The sequence below is a fragment of the Lissotriton helveticus genome, chromosome 3_2, assembly GCF_964261635.1.
Source record: "Lissotriton helveticus chromosome 3_2, aLisHel1.1, whole genome shotgun sequence".
Taxonomy (NCBI): domain Eukaryota; kingdom Metazoa; phylum Chordata; class Amphibia; order Caudata; family Salamandridae; genus Lissotriton; species Lissotriton helveticus.
In genome coordinates, this window is record NC_136062.1 from 86,104,961 (window position 1) to 86,125,616 (window position 20,656).

The 20,656-nt window shown below is 44.5% G+C and overlaps 1 protein-coding gene across 1 annotated transcript in view; it reads right to left on the reverse strand.

The window, feature by feature from the left end:
- MYO5C (myosin VC) overlaps window positions 1–20,656 on the reverse strand; it is a 1,267,761-nt gene that overhangs the window by 672,177 nt on the left and 574,928 nt on the right. The window contains exon 14 of the mRNA XM_078684841.1: window positions 9,387–9,470. Coding sequence (XP_078540967.1) covers window positions 9,387–9,470 — 84 coding nt within the window. The remainder of the gene's footprint in view (window positions 1–9,386; window positions 9,471–20,656) is intronic.

A 20,656-nucleotide genomic window follows, 5' to 3' on the forward strand; every position in this document is an offset into this window, starting at 1 on the left:
TTTAACATCAATCTTCCTATACAAATGTAGTTCCTCTTTGTTATATAGAACCTTTCAAATACATGCCATAGAAAACAAATTGTAACAAAGATGTACTATGTTAGGAATATTTAAGTATGTACACAATTTCTATGGCAGAAAAACAGGTCTACGCGTTTCAAACTCCTTCCATTCTTGTAGTTCTCATCAGGACCTAAATGCTGCAAGACAAACATAAAAAACGAATTCAGTCACTATCGATGCCTACCACCTCCAAGTGCCCTCTGTGCCCTTTGGTTGGTTGCTGATTTATGCATTATAGATTAGGACATGTCTATATTTCCAATTTGAGATTGTCATCAGAAAAGTATACGGATTGATTGAACATCAGGTTAATTCAGAAAAATAATATATACGTGAATCACACTATATGACTGGGTAAGCAAATCTGACATTGAATTTTTGTAGATTAAGTATTAAAATATAGTGAAATTGGCTAGTCCAAAATGGCTGCTCAGCAAGGTTTAGAAGAATTTTTAGTTGCGAATGAGTGGATGAGGAGAGGAGCAGTCCTTTAGTGCAGCCGGACCAACATCATTTAGGCCATTTGGGCCCGGGGAAATGCCGTGGATGCAATGCGGGCCTCTGGCCCTCATTCTTTCCTTTAAACCTTGCGGCCTGTGTCGGCCTGCCACAACACATGTGCTGAGAAGGACCGGACTGCTTGTGCCGCTGCGCCAATCCCAGTACTGGACTGAAGGCGGATGGGATGACTTCCCTAGCATTATACGAGTTGGTCGTCCAGACGGAGGCAGCAGACCAATTGAGACAGGTCCACGGTGTGCTGGGACTTACGCTATGCACTTGAGTATCCCATCAAGCATGTGGCTGATTGTCGCGGGCAGAACTCCACACCCCCGAATTCCGTGCTGCCAGGTGGAGGGAACAATAACAGCTCCTAAGGGGCACATTTAACAAGGGGCTACCCTCTGCGCCGTCCTGGGCACTTGCCTGATAGTTGGGGGCAGGACTGCATACTTCAGATATTCTGTGCTGCAATCAAACTCACAGCACTGAGGGGGGCATTTAACCAAGGACTGGCAGACCTGTCTGCGACCATCCGAGCTCGAATGAGGCTGGGCCCACTAAATCCAGGCCTGTTGGAAGGTGCCCCTCCAGACCTTCACTCCATTTACAGCCCTATATTTTGGAGGCTGCAAAGGGTAACAGGTAGAAGACAATTAGCAACAAAGTCCCTCAGGCCACGTTACAGCCACCCAGTGTCGGAAAAGACCAGGGAGATGCAGTACAGCTACTAGGGTCTGGAGGAGCACCGAACCTGGGGAGGTGTTTCAAACATTTCCCAAAGACAGCCACAATTAACCTTCCCAAAGTACCACCTGGCAGTACTTATAGGTGTCCCCAAACTTTTCATTGGTCAATTTGAGTCCGTTGAACAACTCACCAACAAAGTATCGTATCGCAGGTTAAAAATAAAGGTTTCCTTTTATTGCTGCTGCAGGGATAATTATGTCACACTGGGTGGGTTGGACTGGAGCATTCCCCAAGAACTGTGAAGGGGATCGTGTCATCATTAATGGTAGGCACCCACACCTGGCACACAATTTACTGACTTATCCTTTTAGTCTGGTATACAAAGAGAGCAAGATTTTGAGGGTCCTGTTTGGGTATTTTTATAAACCTCGGTTTGTTTCTGCCCATGCTAATCCTCTACATGTTCCAGTATCAACGGGGCTTGGTAAATTGCATGGAATCTGTTGTAATTTAAACCTGAAACCTGCTCATCTTACTGTTACTGGCGCTGACACTATTCAATTATCCCTGGCCGCCCCTTTAATCAACCGCTATGAAGTTCTCTCCAGTTGCTCCCAAATTGACTGACTGCTCATTCCTCCCTGTGAATTCTTAGCCAAGCCTCTTACTTCATCCTCAGTGTTAAATCATCCTGGTCCTCAGAGGTGCCTCAGTGCTTATGGACCCTCCTCCTTCTCATTTATTAGTTAGAACATTGAAGGGATTCGTTCCAAGATCAGTAATCCAGATTGGATAATGGTTTGTAGTCGTTTTGACATTATTCTTCTCCAAGAGACCTGGCCTATTTGCCCTTTATCTTGTGATGGTTTTGCATGTTTTTCATTTGCTGCCACTCCTTCTCATGGCCGAGCTAACGGTGTTCTTTCAATTTGGATATATTTATCACTCAAGATATCGGGAACTGAATTGGATACTCGTTCTGCATTTCAGGCTGTGTTGATTAAGGACCCTAATAGTTCCTTTTATTTTTATTTGATGAAGTTTTATAATAAGGATTTTACAAATGTAGTTTCTGGTAATTTTGCCTGTTTACTTTTATAGAGAAACTTAAGGTCCACGTCATTGGGGGAAAAGCACAACAAAACTGTATTATAAGTGGTTACTTTAATGCTAAGCTAAGGATTAATACCGTGAGCTTGGGGTGTGCAACCGCAGTTGACTATGGTGAGGACTTGGAACGTAAAGGCTTCAAGCTAGTATCTTATATAGCTGTGAGCGACCTCATCAATATTATCTAACTTTTTGACAAAGGTGATCCCCCATGCCAACTTTAGAGGGCAGGGCCACCCTTCTACTATTGATTTATATCTTTTGTACATGTAAATTGTTCTCTATCTATTGAGGCCTATACTCTACTAATTGACTGGGGTGATCATAATGCCTTGTTGGCATTAGGGTGATTCCCAATACAAAAAGTAGTTCCCCCGCAAGGTAGCTCTCATTGCCATCTTCTTCAAATGGTGGCCAAAGGCTATGGTAGTTCCTGCCGGCACTTGAGGCTTTTCTTGCTTCCCTCATTGCTAATCACTTATAGATCCTTCTCACCTGCTTGTCAGACATTGGTAGGGGGATGATATTTTGGCTTAGTTTGTGAATCTCTGTTATGTATTAAAGTACAATGAAGCCAGTGAGGGTTGTTCCTGATCAGCCAAGATGGTTTAATACTGAATGTTCCATAGCTAACCGTAACCCTAGGAAGGTTTTGGCGGCCAAACACAGGATTCAGTCAGAGGTTATTAATGCACGTAAAAGCAAGAAGAAACGACCTGCTAAAAGCAGATTGGGAACAGTTGGAGGTTGCAGTGGGTCAATAAGAATAGTGAAATGTTCTGGAATACAGTTATTAGATTTTGTCAGAGGGCTCCAGTGGCTAACATGCTGCGATGCAGCATCACTGGTAGTGAATGGGTCTCCCACTTACAGCTTATTTATCAAGCAAAAGAGCCAAAAGGTTAACCTAGATGTTGTTGGAGGAGGCTATGCATCTGTCACTTACACTAGCTGAAATCACTCTGTCTATTAAGCAAAGTCCAGAGGGCCACGCCCCAGGCCCAGATGGTATGCCCATCATTCTGATTAAGTGTAAACCTGGGATCTGGGGCACTCTGCTTACCAATGCATTTAATATTTTCATGAGAAACAGGTTACCAAGCTTATGGTCACTGTGATCATTTCAATTTTTAAGAAGTGTGACCCAAATGCTCCCAGATGTTATTGACCAATTTAACTAATTTACAGTACTGTGACGATGCTAGGTAGGGTTCATGCCTCATACTCTGGTCTAAATAAAATAAAATTCTTAAACCCTGTCCGTATAGTTTCACATCAGGGCTGGGCGCAGTGGAGCAGTGTCTGAATTTGCTTCATATTTTAGGCAAGTATAACATGACCAGACACTGCCCACTGTATTTAGCCTTCATTGACCTGTCTACTGCCTTTGACTGCATTAATCGCACTAAGTTATAGTTGCTCTTGCTGGAAAGGGGGATTAAAGTTTCTCTGGTCAATTTTCTACACACCCTTCACATTAACCTGGCTGCCAGAATTCAATACTTCTAGTGAACTGACTGGTTCTGTTGACCTCTCGGGGAGTATGCCAGGGTTGTCTTCGGTCTTTATTGTTCACTCTTTATATTAATAATCTTATCACCTCTCTAGTTGATGACTCTGATGACGTCCCAGTGATGGGGATGACCCGTATTCCTGCTTGACTATATGCAGATGATGCAGTACTTATGGCCCCTACACCAAAATGCTCTTCGGAAACTGGTAGTCTCCTTTGTGTATTTCATGGGTGAACTGGATTTATTTAACAATTTTAGCAAGTCCCATATTATGGCTTGTGGCCATGGCAAAATTATCATTCTGAATTTACCCAATGGCTGTAACATCTTGACTGGGGTTAATAGTTATCCATACCTAGAAATGTACTCTGACTCTTAGGGTAGTTGGTGCACTCTGATTCGGAATGCTTGTTTCAAGATGTCCAAATCTGGAGAAGCCATTCTAAATGTACTGCAGCCTCGGGCTGCACAACTGTGCTGCCTTTTCTCTCAGTATATACATTTCAGTGTATTCCATCGGCTTTATATGGGGCTGGTGTTTGGGGCTAATCTGATTTATCATCACTGAGGAAAACCAAGTCTGCAGATAACTCTTTTCAGTTCCACCAGCTAGTTCACACTATATTCTGGATACAGAGTTGTCATTGCAGTACAGATTAGATAGACTACATTTGGCACCTTTGATGCTTTGGATAACAATCTGGATATTGCAAGAAGCAGGTCTGACTAGGGCGATTATTAACTCAAGGACAGCTTAGACTGTACGTAAGGGCTTAGGTTACCGTGACTCATTTAAGGGAAGGATTCTATATGTATTTCCTTGCAGCCAAGCACCAGTGGGTGACCAGATGGACAGCCAGTCAGTACATTGGAGAAACCTGCCACCACTCCGCCCTCTCACTCCTCTAATCAGAACATTATTTTTCCCTCGACAGACGCCACATACCCCTCGTTCCCTGCAAGTTAGCATTGCCTCCAAATGTTTTCCAGAACTTGTACCCTGACACATCACATTCACCCATACAATCTGTAACTCCCCTTGGTAGGCCTACCGAACTTTCCTGGGACTTATTCTATCTTGGCCCTGCGTAGATGGCACAGCTGCACCATTACTGTGATCAGGGATCTATTTTCAGAGGTACACCTTCTCACATTTTGAAAATTACAGGAGGAATTTGGCCTCCCACCGGGGCAATTACTCTCCTGCTGTCAATTACCTAATACTTGTTTCTGACTCTGGACCACCCGGGATGCAGAACCCCCAATCCACTTCATACTCAAGACTGTACTTAATATGGGTGAAAGCTGACGTCTTATTACATGGCTATATAAAGCAGTTTGCACTCCTTCTTGGATCTCCCATGCCCTCCTACGTACCAAATGGGAAGATGAATTCGGGAAGGTGCTCGATGATAAGATGCTGAGCTTTCCTCACAAGGTCTCTCAAAATGCGAGGTTTAAAAATAAACAATTTCACATCTTACACCGGGAATAGCTAAACGGGTATTTCCTAAGGCAAATCTGATCTGCCCTTGATGTTAGGCTGATGCTGCAGACAAACGACACATGCTGTGTCCTGCCCCACTCAACATGATTACTGATGTGACATTTACACTATTTTACAAGAGGTCCCTGCACTCACAAATTTAAATTCCTGGGAGGCCTGTGTTCTTGGCATCTTTAAATGGCAGAGATGACATGTAGTTCGCATACGTTTTGCTTAGCCCTTCTACCAGCTAAAAGAACACTTATATTACTCTGAATGGGCCCATTGGCTCCATCCCTGAAGGACTAGGAGAGTGTGGTTAGAATGTAGAGAGCCGTGGAGGATACTGCTCTTTGTTGTGAGGAGGCCAGAAGTATCTGTAGAAACCCTATCTCTTCGGAATGGGATACCATGATGTTGCAGTTTGTCCAGCTCACCTCCCCTGATGTTTCCTCTCCTGCTTCTATCCACCGGTAGACAGGGCCGGAGTGGGATCCAAAATCGGCCATGGCAAGGTGCTCGGCCGGGGGGCGGAGGGGGGTGTTGGGAGTGCCACCGAGCTCTTTTCCTGGGTCGATTTTGCAGCATACAAAAACGGCCCCCAGCGGCCCCAAACCGGCCTCCCACCCGTGCGGCTTACCGGGGGATTGCCTGGTGCCTGCTACAGCCAGTCCTGCCCTGCCAGTAGACCCCCCGCACTACACACCACCCTTCAACGCAATTTACTCCTTCACACCTGAACGGCCTACATAATGTGCCACCTTATAAGGGGGGTAGTTGGGGGATGGGTGGTTGCATTGGGAGCTGAATACGAATAAATATGCCAACCTGGGAATGTTTATGGTGCTGATCCAACATGTTGAACCGACTGTTACTCTGTCTGTTATGTGCCGCCCTACTTGTATCCCAAGTAGGTGATTGTAACAAGGCTGTTTGACAGGGTCGTAGAATAACGGCCTCATGCACTTTGTATGAAAATCAATAACTTTTGTTTATATGTACCTGTCAGCATCTGCCAAGTAGGACCGCTCTGAGCTGCCTCTCCCTGTGCCTTTGTGACTCCCCTGGAGACTATGCCATCCCTTTTCCTTCACACCTGTGATGCCATGATATTTTTTTTCTCTGTTTTTGTTAATTGGATGTTACTGAGATTATGTATTTCATCATTGACTTTGCGAAGTTTGATAGTACCTCATCTGACCATTCACCCTGTATTTTCTTGCAGGTAACTGTTCTATATTGACATGGTTATTGTGATTCTATTTGTAAAGGAAAATCCCCAAAATACATCTTTTTTTCAAGTGAAGTGTTTAAGTAATATTGGGTTTATGCAATTTTTCGATACACCAGAGTCTCTAAGAAAAGCAAATGACGTATCAAGCTTACTATTTTTAAGTTGCGTTGGACTGAGAGGTTAAGGGATGAATCAGTGAATATTTAAACTAAGGATTATATCCAATTTAAGGGAATCGGGGCCAGAATTCTGTATCATGATCTCCCTTCAACTGTGTGAGAAAGATCCCACTTAGCTCGCTTTCGGGCTGGGACGGTTTTGCGGATATTTAGTTTCCATCTTGGGCCCAATACGCTTAGTTTTATCTTGCTGGATTGCCCGTGGCCCCAGTCTTTATTAAATGTAATGTATTTTTATACTTTTTTTAGGTTGTATATTGATCTATTTTGTAAACCTTTTTTAAAGCACTTAGAGTTCAAGAAGTGAAGAATTTCATTACTCTATCTCCAACTTTTAGATAACATCGAGGTGTGCTTTAGAGTTAGTTCCTTTCTGAAAGTAGGGTTAAAGCACATAAATCTATGAAAGTAGAACTGGCTATTAGTTTTATGATCTAATGTTTTGTGTCTGTGCTGTCAGAGAACTTCCCACATAGGTTTCTTTTTTAAATTCTGGGCATAGAGGACCCTTACAAGTTTTTGATATCAGAATTGTTTGATGTTGCCGGGTTCTGCAGTTTTTCTTTTGTGTTTGTGTTGCTATATATTTCTATCTATTCCTGTGTATTCCACACTTTTGAACAGTAAACATCACTTACAACGCTTGTGATACATCGCATGCCATTACAATGCAAGTCGTTACAACGACACTTTGTTACATCACAAGCCATTACAACACAAGTCGTTTCAGTGACTTGCTGACAGGGCAGAAGGTGTTTGGATTTGTTGGATTTTCAGTCCAACACCCTCTCTACTGTTGCACACATTGGAGTTGGAATAGTAAATTATACTATTCCAAACTCCAGCGCCCCCCCTACAGCAAGTCGTTGTAACAACTTGCGTTGTAATGGCATGTGATGTAACAATGCGTCATTGTAATGACTTTATTTGTAATGGAATGCGTAGAAAACGCATGCGTTGTAACGAGTGCTATTCTTTTGAACTGCACATTATGTATGCGCCCAATTACATTTCCATGAACTCCTTTTTATAGATCTATGAACAATGTATTTTGTAATTGTACTTTTATGATTTTATTTAAAATCGAATAAAGGTTTTTGAACTGAACTATGTATGTATTTCTTCTATGTTGTGCGCAAGGTGTAGTCCGAAATAGGTGTTTTGTGTTATTTTCACCGCTTCTAGTTTGCAACACTCCCTGGAGAGCTTGTGTCGACCAGTTCGAGCTCCAGTATAATTAATGTCACAGGATCCTAAAATTAAAATTTTGATTTTTCTATATTTGTTTGCCAATTAAATATTTCACGATTTGAGCACTTGTTTGATTACTTTTGTTTCTATATTTGTGCTTTTTTGTGTTTCAAATCGTAATATACTTGTTTTCTGTATTTGTGTGTGTTGTTTTGAGGTTCAAATCATATAAATTTGCTTGGCCGAGATTCTACATTTCTAGTAATGACTCAGTGGAAGTCCTCAGATTTCAGTAATGATTCAGTGTGAGTCCAAAGAAGTTGAAAGGTTAAGAACCGCTTATCTAGTAGGTGTCCTCCGCCATGGAATACAGGGACTGGATTGAAAAATGACTTGCAAACTCAACACAAATGGGGCAGATGGAAACAGAAAGACAGCTGGAAAGTAGCACAAATGTTGATTCTTTCAATATTTTCAATGCTATATTTAGCGCATCTCAAACTTTTTGGTGCGTCAGTGCACTTTACATATGGGTCCAGAGTCTCCTTTACAGTCATAATGTAATTGATAAAGGTTGGGTACATGGGAAAATGATAGACATTAGTGAGTCTAACAGCAAACATGTTGCTTGCTGATAGAGTCGTATAGATTAGGGCAAGAAAGAGAGAAGAAACAGATGGTGCTTGACACAAATGAAAGAGCTTAAACGATAAAAGTGTAAGATGTATGGTTTGGGACCAAAGTGAGTGTGAATACAGACCATGATTGTGATGTTCTACAACAAGTGCCATGCGAATTTATGTCATCAAATATTTTAAGACAGTAGTTAAAAGTAATTTTTGCGATCCAACAACATAAAGGAGAATTGTGCTTGAGGACAGATGACCCATCAGCTTTGTCAGAACTGCCAGGGACATGTGTTGAGGGGACACTGTGAAGTTCAACATCTGCTATACTTTGCAAATAAGAACTGAGGGTTACATTAATAATGGTATCCTATGTCATCATATAATGATATTAATGATATACTGTCATGTCATCAATAATCTCACGGATAAGATTTCAGGATTTATGTACAAGGCCACAAACACTCAATCGGCAAGCAATAGGGTTCTACAACTACCTTCATTGACATTTTTGAGACTGAAGTTTTGCTTTGGAATTTTAATGGGCATTTAGCTAAAGATTGTTCAACAACTAGATTGCAATACTTTAGTAATATACAAGCATACCAATGAATGTGTGAGTGTAAATAAATGGTTTATACAAAACAAGTATGTGTTTAGTTGTGAAAATATGCAATTAATTAAATTCAAGTACTGCAGACAAAGATACCCATATAGTCTTCGCATATGTTATACATTGTTTTAGAGGCTTCTTACAACAATATTTTTATCCGAAAATATACATGTACAAACCTTACTGTTTTTAAGGATGTCAATCAAAACTTCATAGAGCATATCTCTATTCTTCTCCAGAAATCCATCACATTTATATTCCACCTGTGCAAAGAAATGACATGTACCGTAAGCCCTTCGACTCCACACCGGAATCTATTTTACAAAAAATGTTTTATCCAAATACACTGATTATTAATGATCCTTTTCTACACCAGTTTATTACCCCAACTACATCAACTGCCTCCCCCAATGATACTAATTCTTCAACTCCACTTACCTTACTTACTGTAGTAATTTGGATAATTACAGGTATACTTTATGGTTTAGGTTCACAACAATGACGACAGAGGCTGGGCAAAAGTATTCTACTTTGGACTAATCTTCATGTAAGAAACCTCAAGTTCTCCAGAATGGACTGCTGCCAGAGGTAGGCTCTCAATTAACTAGAAGTGTTGCAGTCCTCAATGGAACCAGTAATGTGCGGAGAATTGGTCTGTCGTAGAGTGATGTGTTCTGCTGGAGGGTTTGCCTTCCTGAAGTATGCAAGTTATAATACAAACTGTAACAGAGGACACCTGTCACACTGGAAAAAAATTGCAGCCAATTCATGTACTATGAGGACCATCAGAGATGTGACACGTACGAAACCGTTTTTAGCCAAGAGAATTCGAACACTGAGAACGTGTTTTGAAGTTTCTTGTAGTTCCAATAAGGTAAAACTCCCTTTACTGTTTTTGAAATTTTGACTCAAAGACCAGCTTTTTTAATCAGGATGTGCGTGAACCTTGAAGGAGATAAATCTGCATCACGGGATAGTCAACAATATCAGTTTATCACAGCCATCATGTGTTTTGTGCAGAAAGGCTTCTCCAGGGCGTAACTTGCAATAATAATTGACACCATTTCTCTTTAAATTCATATATCACTCACAGGAATAACTAACTGCAAAGTATTAAATCTGAGAAAAACGACAGTATGTAAGCAAATGTATTAGTGTCTGGTTTCATAAGAAGGAGGTGTGAATGTGGCATGGGCAGCGGCGGCGCATCCATTGGGCCGTTGCCCCACTAAGCATGGAGGATGCACACATCGCAAAAATGTAATTCACTATTAAGTTAACAAACAATTTCAAACACTTGACATTAACAAACAAACTTCTCGCCGCAGCTGCCCGGCTCAATTGGACAGCGCTGGCTGAAGGGGTGGGGCCCGTGTGGGCGGGGCTGCGGCAGCTTGAGTGAGCGCGGCATGTCCAAAATTGGGCTGGTCATTTTTACACATTTTTGCACACGCCGCACAGTAATACCTTCCCTCCATAGCGACTGGCGAGGGACCTGAGGCCTATTGGGGCGAGGAGTAACCATGTTCCCCTGGCCAACCCTGGTGCAGTGGCGCTGCATTAAAAGCGCCAGGATTGGCTGAGAGACCGAGCAGCTTGCAGCCGGGCAAGCAATGGCATATGCTTACCGCACGTGGGTTGTGGCAATGGCGCACTTTGGCAAATCACTGTGACCTATGTGAAGCAATGCAGTAGTGATTGGCCATTTCCTACGCTGTCGTTGCAGCGTCCAGCTCCGGCGGCACGTCACCGCGCCACGGAGTCGGTGTCTCTTCTACAGAAGGAGCGAGAAGTAGTCTACTGCAAAGTTAAGGTAATACTAAAGGTGTATTACCATTTAATGTTAAAGAAGTTTGTGAAGCGGACAGACCACCCAAGAAGGTGCACACCGTCAAAAGAAATGTTCTGCCATACAGTTCGCCATGAAAGTGGAGGCCTGCTGCACGTGGCTAAGAGTAAAACCTGTTACCTCACCCACAGAGTGAGGCTTTGGGACAATCGACGATTGGCAAAATACAATAGATAAATAGATAAAATGGCGAGCACGTCCCTTTTTCTTCCATATGCACCTTCATGGCACCTGCCGCTCTCCGCTGCCTATTTCTCGGTGCGCTCAGGAAGCTAAGGTTAAGAACCTTGGACAGTTTACAGCGGGCATGAATTATTGAAGCGCCCCAGTCCCTGGTTAAGTTTATAAAAAATGCACAATCTGCTTCTCAGCAGTAAAAGTTAAATACAGTGGGGATGGGGAAGGTGCGCAGGCTGTTGGGGGAAAGGGCTCGGCTTTTTTCAGGTCATGGAGAAGAGGTGGTCTGTCACTGTGGGTGGCGGGTACTCCTGAATAACGCACAGAACAACCCACAGTAACACTCTTTTGTGACTGGGAAGGCAGTGCGTGCATTGTCGTACTCTGTACCAGAACGGTCTATTGTGGCTGTCTGAATTAGTAAGGGCAGTTCTGGCCAATTCAGTGGCAGTTTTCCGTTCTGTGGCCTCTAGTGTCTGACACCTGCTACAGAAGCGCGTTTAGAGATGTGTAAATTAGACAATGACGTTGCTAGTTGCTGCTTGGATAAATTCCTGCACTGACATGTTGTGCAATAAGTGAGCCAAGGTGTTGGGCTGTAAAAGCCTCATGGTGTTTGATGTAGAAGGTTGAGTTGCTGGTGTATGTTGTTAAACATTTCTCCTTTGATATACTTCTTGCCCATCTGATGTCTGTTAGGAACGCCTGGTCATTGTATCTTGAAGTCTGTTATGAAGCTCTGTGGTTATACTGAATTAGCAGCTACCTATGTTATATGACATCTCTTTATTAATGTAATAACTGCACTTTGACAATTGCTTTATTAACCTTCCTGCTTTCTCAAATTTGCTTGAAAATGCACCATTGTCCGCCAGCCTTCGTCCGCCGCACCGACATCCTGGCTTATATCCTGGTGAAATTTAATACCGGATCGCGTGCGGCGCGGCGCTGATTCCAGCGGTGTTTTCCCTGAGTCTCTCCCTGCCCGGCGGCCGGAGTTAGCTCCGAGACGGCTTTCAGCCCTGGACCCCGCCTGCACACTCGCTCTTTGCCGTGCCCCGGAGGACTGATGGTGGCCAGCCTACCCTATCGGCGCTGAAGACCTGAGCGCCGGTGGGAACCTCGTGTGGCACTGTCCGTGTGGCGCCGCTTGAGAAGACTTGAAATATGCGGTGAGAAGTGAGCGCTTGCTCCAATGCGGCACTAATCCGAAACGGATCCTTTGTTTGGGACAGATCGTAGGCGGTGAGGGTCGCTCGGCCATGTTTGCTTGCCCACGCTTGCCTGACCCCACGCCTCACTACCCTGCTCCGGTATGGGACGCCTCTCCGCGATGTGACACTCACTGGCATTGTCTTTGGTGCTACTGAAGTCCTGCATTGACGCTTGCCTGTGCCACATTTATCCTGGCGATTACCCTGGATTTGCGCCATAATGGCTTTGTCTGGTGCTCCGTGTTTTGGGGGAGGGCGCCCGTCCCTGCCAGTGAACTGTGCTGCCCCGCCTGAGATGGGGTCCGATTTTCAGGCGCCTTCCTTTGGAAGTGAGAGACATGGGCTTCAGCCCACACTTTCTTTCGGTACCATCCTGAATGCCCTGCGCGACTTCCGTGCCGATCTGCACCAAGGCTACCAGGTACTTGGAGGGAAGCTGAACGATATGGCGTCGGCGCTGCGGCAGGGGTGCATCGCTCTGACCCAGCAAACCCTCCATTCGTCTCTGCCTGCGTCCCATGGGGATACAGTGCTACCTTCTGCCCGCTGGACGGATTTGCCCGCCTCCGATTCTATGGACGCCCGAGACCGTCAGCCTTACAACGATGTCTGGGATACTTTGTCTCCCCTTTCACCGGAGAGTGCTACATTGTTGGATTTTACATCGCGAGTCCCTTGGAACCTATCCACAACATTGCTGACTCTAACGATGGCTCCTGGGTTATATCCTCCGACTTTGTTATCGAAGAACTCACACATTCTGCAAGTCTCTGAGGAACCCCCTATTGTAGTCGGTGGATTTTTTGGTGACTTTCGACGGCCATTTTATGTTTCTACGACACTTTCATTCTCTCTGCGGCCATATTGTCTCTTTGTTTTACAGTGGGCGGGTTTTTTCCGGGGAGCGTATTTGGGGATGTATCCACGATCGGGCCAGGGCTAGGCTGCATCTTAGTTAACAGCTTCTTTGTTGGTTGAGCCGGGGTTGGGACGTTTTTTCTGCTTCCAGTTTACTCTAACGCTGCTTTCCTCTTTGCTCTCTCTGGGGCGGACTGTTTCCTTTTCTCTGACGGTTGTGGCTCCTCACGGGGGGCGGATGAGGGGGGCTACCTGAGATCGGGCCAGGGCTGGGAGATCTCTTTAGTGTGCTGTACGCACTGCCGGGCGGGGACTGGGATGGGACTACTTATTGTCTGATTTATTCGCACATTTTGAATTGACTCTCCCCACCTCCAGCCTGTTTGCTACTTCTGTTGTGCTGTTGATACTTGAGGTTGGGGATGCTTACGGGGCTGGTGGTGACCGGGAGTATGTTGAATTTCCTCCTCCTACTTCTTCTGAGAGTTGGGAATTGGGATGGTCTTCTCACTCTCTATACTCTCTTTCCCGCTTGGGGTTCTTTTGGGGCGACAGGCATGCCTATTGGGGGGGGGTGGGCCGTGGCCTTCCGCTGGTATGCAGGGTGGGGGGATGGGATGTGTTTCGTGTTTTTCTTTGTCTCTATGGCCCTCTTTCCTTTTTTATTCCCTTTATTCTTTCTATATTTCGGGTGACTCTGGGCGACAGGCACGCTGTTTATTGGGGTAGACCGTAGCCATTACAGTGATGTAGGGTGGGGGGGGTGTTTGTTGTTTTAGTTTGTTTTATTCTATGGTCCCTTTTTGCCTTTTTCAGGGGGTGGGCTGTGTCCCTTGGTGTCTATTCCTTTGTCTCGTGAGCGTCTGCACTTTTCTCCTTTTCGGGGTGGGTGGGCTGTACATATGGCGTCCACTTTATTACTGTGGTCGTCTGCCTGCGTGAGGGGTTGTTCCCTCCCGCCCCCCCCCATTTTTCTTCTTGGTATATGTTGCATGACGCGTTGATAGATATGGTTGCTGCCTCCTTTATTCATGTAAACTGTAAAATGAAACCTCTTTATCCTGGCGCGGGCGATGTCCTGATTTTTTGCTTCCATCCTGTTTTTATCCTGTCGTATACATTGCTTTATTTTTTCGACTCTCCTGACTTTGCGGCCGGCCCCTGTGGTTGTGGGCCAGCGCATGTACTTATACTTGTCTTTCAATAAAGGTTTTTAAAAAAAAATAAAAAAAAATAAAATAAAAAAAAAAAAAAAAAAGAAAATGCACCATTTTCCCTCTCTTTTTTCAAACTTTTCTCAGCGGAGAACCCGCCCGAGCCCCCCTTAGGTTGTTCGGGCTTGCTCGTTACGCTCGCTCGCTATGGTGAAGTATGCCAATCATTTTACGCCACACCACTTTCAAATGTCACCAGCCACCCCTGGGCATGGGCAATGTAAGAGGAGTTGTGATACAGAGTGATATGCTGATTAGTGATAAGATGTGTGCATGGTCAGCATCAAACCTGATTGATCAGTGACTGTAAGAGTTGACAGTTAAGACAGTTAAGATTTTACTACTGACCAGGTAGAATATGCTGGCATCAAAAGTATAAGAATGAAGATCAACATATATAACAGACGGGCATGTCTTTTAGGGGGAGGCTTAGGTCAGGATACCTTTTGTCTAGGATGGAGAGGCCCAGTGTAATTAGTCGCTTTGCTTAAAATATGCCAACATTATAGGTTGTTGGCAAGTCTTGGGAATACCAAAATATATATCCAACTGACCAAAAGATATGAATGACAACTTATAGTTCTGGACCAGTCCCGTCTACTGGTCATAAATTTGAAGGGAACCAATTTCACACCGACTACAATTAACAAAAACTCTTCTAGGATGAGCTGATTTATACCAAAGGCAACAGAAAAGACATAAGTTACATTCCCAAGAATAAAGCAGAGGGATTCATCATAGATGTCCAGAAGAGCTGTCTCTGAGCAATGGCAGGAGCTGAACCCAAACTGAAGAGAGGTTAGAATTTTCTGACTGTCTAGAAAAGTCTGTAGCTACTGGACTGTAATGTTTTCCCTTAGTTTAGAAGTAGGATAGGAGAGGGGTGACTACACTAGTTTTGTTGGCCTGATATATAGGATGGTAGGTTCAGAAGATATTGTGGAAGTGAATAAAAGAAAGCTCAGTCACTAGTATCATCCTGCTACACTAACCATAATTAAGAATACTCAAAAAAGTGAGTTCTTAACAAAAGGTAAAGATATGTACGGATGTAGTATTTCTTTAGCGAGAACCTAGCCACAAAGCACTGGTGTGCTGTACATAGGGAAAGTCAAACAGAAAGTCTACAAATGATATGAGAGGTTGCTGAGTTGTGGCAGATTCATTCATTGAGATGTAGTGTTTTTTAAACAGGCGAGTTTCCAACTCTTTCCCAAACTGGAACAGCTTTGGGAGGCCCTGATGGTCACAGGGATGTTGTTCCAGAACCTGGGTGCACAGATGGAAGAGGCCTGCTGCCTTGATCTTTTTTTCTTACACTTCGTAGTCTACAGTCTAATGGTATCTGGATGTGGGTGTGGTGAGAACCACCAGAGAGTGAGCTTGCTGTAAGATTACAGGGGGTGCTGGACATGATGGCTTCGTAAATGATGCAGCTGGTTTTGAAGATGGTGTGTGCTGGCACGGAAAGCCAGAGGAGTTCCTTCAGGATGGTGTAATGTGATCATTTTTCTCCAGGCTCTGGGTGTGACATGTGGTGTGTACGATGCCCTTATGGAGTGGTAGTGTGCAGTCTAAAAGGCCAAAGAGCAGGGCATTACCTTCATACAGATGTTAGCGTACAAGGTCTTGAACAGAAGTTCTGAGGTCATTCTCTGGAAGAGACAGCTTGACTTTCTTTAGAAGAGACAGCTGGTACCAGGCCATATTTGTGTTTTTGGCATTGTGTTCCTTAAAGGTGAGGTTGGTGTCCAGACTGAATCTAAGTGACATGATATTCAGTGAAAATTGGAGCTCGCAGCCATCGAGGCCATGTCATTGAACAAGGTTTGAAGTGTTTCTTGTTTGTTCTTCTTAGCAAATAACGAGAATTCTATCGTGACTGGAATGAGTTTCTGGTAGGGACTGGGTATCCTGGTCTGGATGATGTGCAGGCAGTGTTTGAGCTGTTGGATCTTTTTTTTTAGTCCTCATCTCACCTTTCAAGCCTCTGCGCCCCACGGCTTACCGCACTCACTTGGGTCGTCCGACCGATTCCCATCTTTGCAAGGGACCCTGGTGTAATCATTGGACCATTTATATTAAGTTAGTCTTAGATTCTTGCCCCAGTTCACAAAGGGGTGCCAGATGTTCATTGTCTTGTCCTCCGCACCATCATAGTCTAAGCGGCCCATAGAAAATGCAGCTTTAAGCCAATCCTCTCTTTGCGGCGGTAAAGGGTCCCTCCACTTCCTGCACACCTCCCTTCTGGCCAGCAGGATCAAATAAAGTAATAGCCCTCTGGCCTTCTGGTGGAGGGTTTGACTGAGACCGCCATTGTCTCCGAAAAACACCAATGGCATGTTGATCACTATGTTGGTGTTCAAAATGTCTCGAATGTTGTCCCCCACCTCATTCCAAACTTTTGCAAGAGCTGGACACTCAAAGAATATGTGTAGGACGCTTGCGAGAGGTGTCCCACATCTAGGGCATTTGGAAGCTGGATCTGGGGCGAACTTTGCGATTTTCACTGGGGTGTACTAGAGTCTATTTATCAAAAAAAATTGATTTTTCTTTAAACAGGCAGGCTTAACATATTTGTACAGGATCAATAGGGATGGCTCGTACAATGACTCTATTAACTGCCCGAGGGGGTTCCCATCCATACTGACGCTAAGGGGGGTATCTCGAGATCCTCCATCTCCAACAAACTATTATACCAGACAGAGATTTCTTTATTCATTGGGAGGATGGATTGCCACGAAGCTTCAATCTCTCTATTCCCTCTGATCTCCCCCTTTGCTGCCTCATACCAAGATGTTAGCTGTATATATTTGAATCTTGAGAGCCCTGGCCCGATCTTTGCCCTCAGGTACTCCCATGGATGTATCCCCCAGGGTCTAACAGTTCAGACCAGACTGTGATGCCTGCCCTCCTTATCGGCAATGCCAAACTGTCCTGTAGGCAGTCCGGCGTTCCCGGCGCATCCCAAACCGGGGCATTGTCAGAATAGTACCCAATGCCCCAGCACCTTCTAAGTCTGTACCATAACTCCAAGGCTGCCCTCAGTACCTTCAGGCGCACCCGCTTAAAAAATCTGGGCGAGCCAAACTTGTACAGAAAAGCCTCGCTGTCTCCCCCCCCCCTTCTACTCGCACCATTTCACCCAGCAACCTCCCCCAGGCAGACTCGCCCGGTTTAACCAGAAGCATCCGTATGCTTTTAGACTGAAAAGCTGCAGCATATAGCCTAACATCAGGTAGGGCTAACCCGCCTTTTTTTAACCTGCGTCTTAGTTTTTTCCACGCCAGGCGGACTCCCTTATTGCCCCAAATGAAGCTCCCAATCTTACTCTGGATCTTCATTAAACTTTTGTTATGGATTGTTGATGGGACAGAGGAGAAAAGGTATGTCAGCTTGGGTAGAATGACCATCTTTACCAAGTTGGTTTTTCCGTAAATAGTCAAGGGGAGGTTCCTCCATCTACTGAAGAGACTATCGATCTCCTTTGCCACCCTGTTTAAATTGAGCTCAGATATCTTCTCCAATTTCTTTACTACAAAGATCCCTAGGTATCTCAGTTCTTCATTTACTCTCCCTGGCCACTCTAAATTCCAACACATCACCTCTGTCTTGGTCTTATTGACAAGAAACCCGGACAAGGACCCAAACTCGCTCATGCACTCCTCCACCCTAGGGATTGATGTCTCTGGATCGCTTGTGTACAGTATTAAGTCGTCGGCATACAAAGCTAAAGCTGTATTGTTCTGATCTAAATGGATGAATTGTATCATCCAGTCTCAACATCTGCGCCAAGGGCTCCACATATAGGTTAAATAGGAGGGGCGAGATCGGGCACCCCTGCCTAGTTCCTCTCTGGATGTTAAAACTCGCCGTGAGGAGCCCGTTTAACAGTATTCGAGCAGAGGCACCCTGATAACAGTTCTGCAGGGTATGTATGAAAATTGGACCAAACCCCATAGCCCTCAAAACCTCCCAGCGGAACACCCAGCAGACTCTATCAAAGGCCATGGCCGCGTCTAAAGCGACAACGGCCAAGGGCTCTGTTTTCTGAACGGCCAGATCTATATTGCCTATCGAGAGCTGCGTTTGTTCCTGTGTGTGTCTCCCTGCGACAAACCCTTTCTGATCCATATGTATTGACTTCGGGATCAGTTTTGCCAATCTCCCTGCCAAAATGCCCATGAAGATCTTATAATCGGCATTTAGCAGGGAGATTGGGCGATAAGAGTCTGCCTTCTTTGGGTCCTTGCCCGGTTTTAAGATCAATACAATTATTGCCTCCTTCCATGTGTTGGGGACCTTCCCATTTAAGCTGTATATTGAGTTGAAAGTGTCCCCCAAGATATCTAATAGCTCCGCATTAAGGAGCTTGTATATTTCACTTGAGAGTGCATCTGAGCCTGCCGCCTTATTATTTTTCGATTGCTTAATCTGTGCTTCTATCTCCTCCAGGGTAAAGGGGGCCTCTAACTTATTTTTTACTATCTTCTGAGAGTACGGGAAGCTGTTTATCCATAAGGAATAACTGGATTGAGCTTGGCGAAGGAGCCAAATCTTCTCTATACAGCTCTGAGAAGATGGAGAGGAGACAGGACTGCATATCCTCAATCTTATTTGAGGTATCCCCGTTAGTGTTAATGATGAGTTCCCTTATATCGTTCCTGGCGCGATCAGTCCTGGCTTTCCACGCCAAAAGGGCGCCGGCCTTCTCTCCATATTCATAGTTCTGCATCCTTCTGGTGATCCACTGTGCCCTACATTTAGCTTCTAGGATTCCTCTGTACTCAGCTCTTGTCTCTTCCAACTTCCTCATGATCTGAGTAAATTGCTCCAGGGCCCCACTACTGGCACCGTCTCTGTCTTTCTCCAAACCACTTATCCTACCCTCAACCCCCTTCAGTGCCTCAGCTTCAATCCTATTTTTGTAGCATATAATTCCATGTTGTTTCCCCCGTAACCATGCCTTATATGCATCCCAGACTATATCTGATGTTGTGGAATCTGAGTTTAGACAGAAAAATTCCTTAGTGGGGGCCTGAACAGCTGCAATCACCTCGGGATCTAGTAACTTAGCCCTGTTTAAAGTCCACCTTGGCTTTTGCCGCTGTGCCTCCTTACTCAAATAGATTAATTGCAAAGGAGCATGGTCTGAAAGGTGACTCGGGAGAACTGTTATCGCTCCTAGATTTACCATTGACCCTCTATCAGTAAAGATATAGTCAATCCTTGAGGAATGGTGATGCTTTTTACTGAAAAAGGTAAAACCCTGCTGGTCTCCTTTTTTCCCCCTCCATATATCAACTAGATCCATGTCGTGTATCATGTTGATTAAAGCCCGACGTACCTTTACTGCCCCTTTATAGTGACTCAAATTAGATCTATCTTTGAGTGGGTCCAGTAATACATTGAAATCTCCACCGATCACATATGGTGGAGGTTCCAACATCAACACAGCTTGTAGTTTGTGGATATAAGTTGGATCGTCTATATTTGGGCCGTAAAAAGAGGCACAGAATATTTCTATGTTTTCAAATGCCAATTGAGCCGTCAGCCACCTACCAGAGGAGTCCGATTGTGTTTTTTTTATATTACAAGATGTTCCATGTTTTATCAATATAGCCACCCCCCTATTTTGGGACGTCTGTTTTGAGGCACTGAAGCACTTCACCCAGGGGACCTTCGAAAAAATTAAAGAGCTTTCTTCATAGCTCAGGTGTGTCTCTTGCAGCATACATACTTGTGCGGTAGAAAGTTCAAGATACTTAAGAATTAGCATCTGCCTCCGAGCACACCTTAACCCATTGACATTCCAGGATGCAAAGATGGTCCTTCTACTCCCCATAGTCACGCCTGTCACCTTTTCCAGATTCTACCAAAATTAGGCGCCCTTCATGACCCGATGTAGTACACAAATTGTTGAGATGAGGTCCCCCATCATCCCCTGTCCCCACCCTCCCATTCTACGTGCCCATCCCATCCCTGAGGAACCCTCCCTACTAATAGGCAAAAGCCTATTTAGCCATCCTCCCCCTCATGGAGCAAGTTTGCTAATCACATTTTAATTAAAAGTATTTTTTCCGTCATTCCTGATAATTGCATTTCATGTATGTGTCAGGAGACCCTCCAAAGTCTAC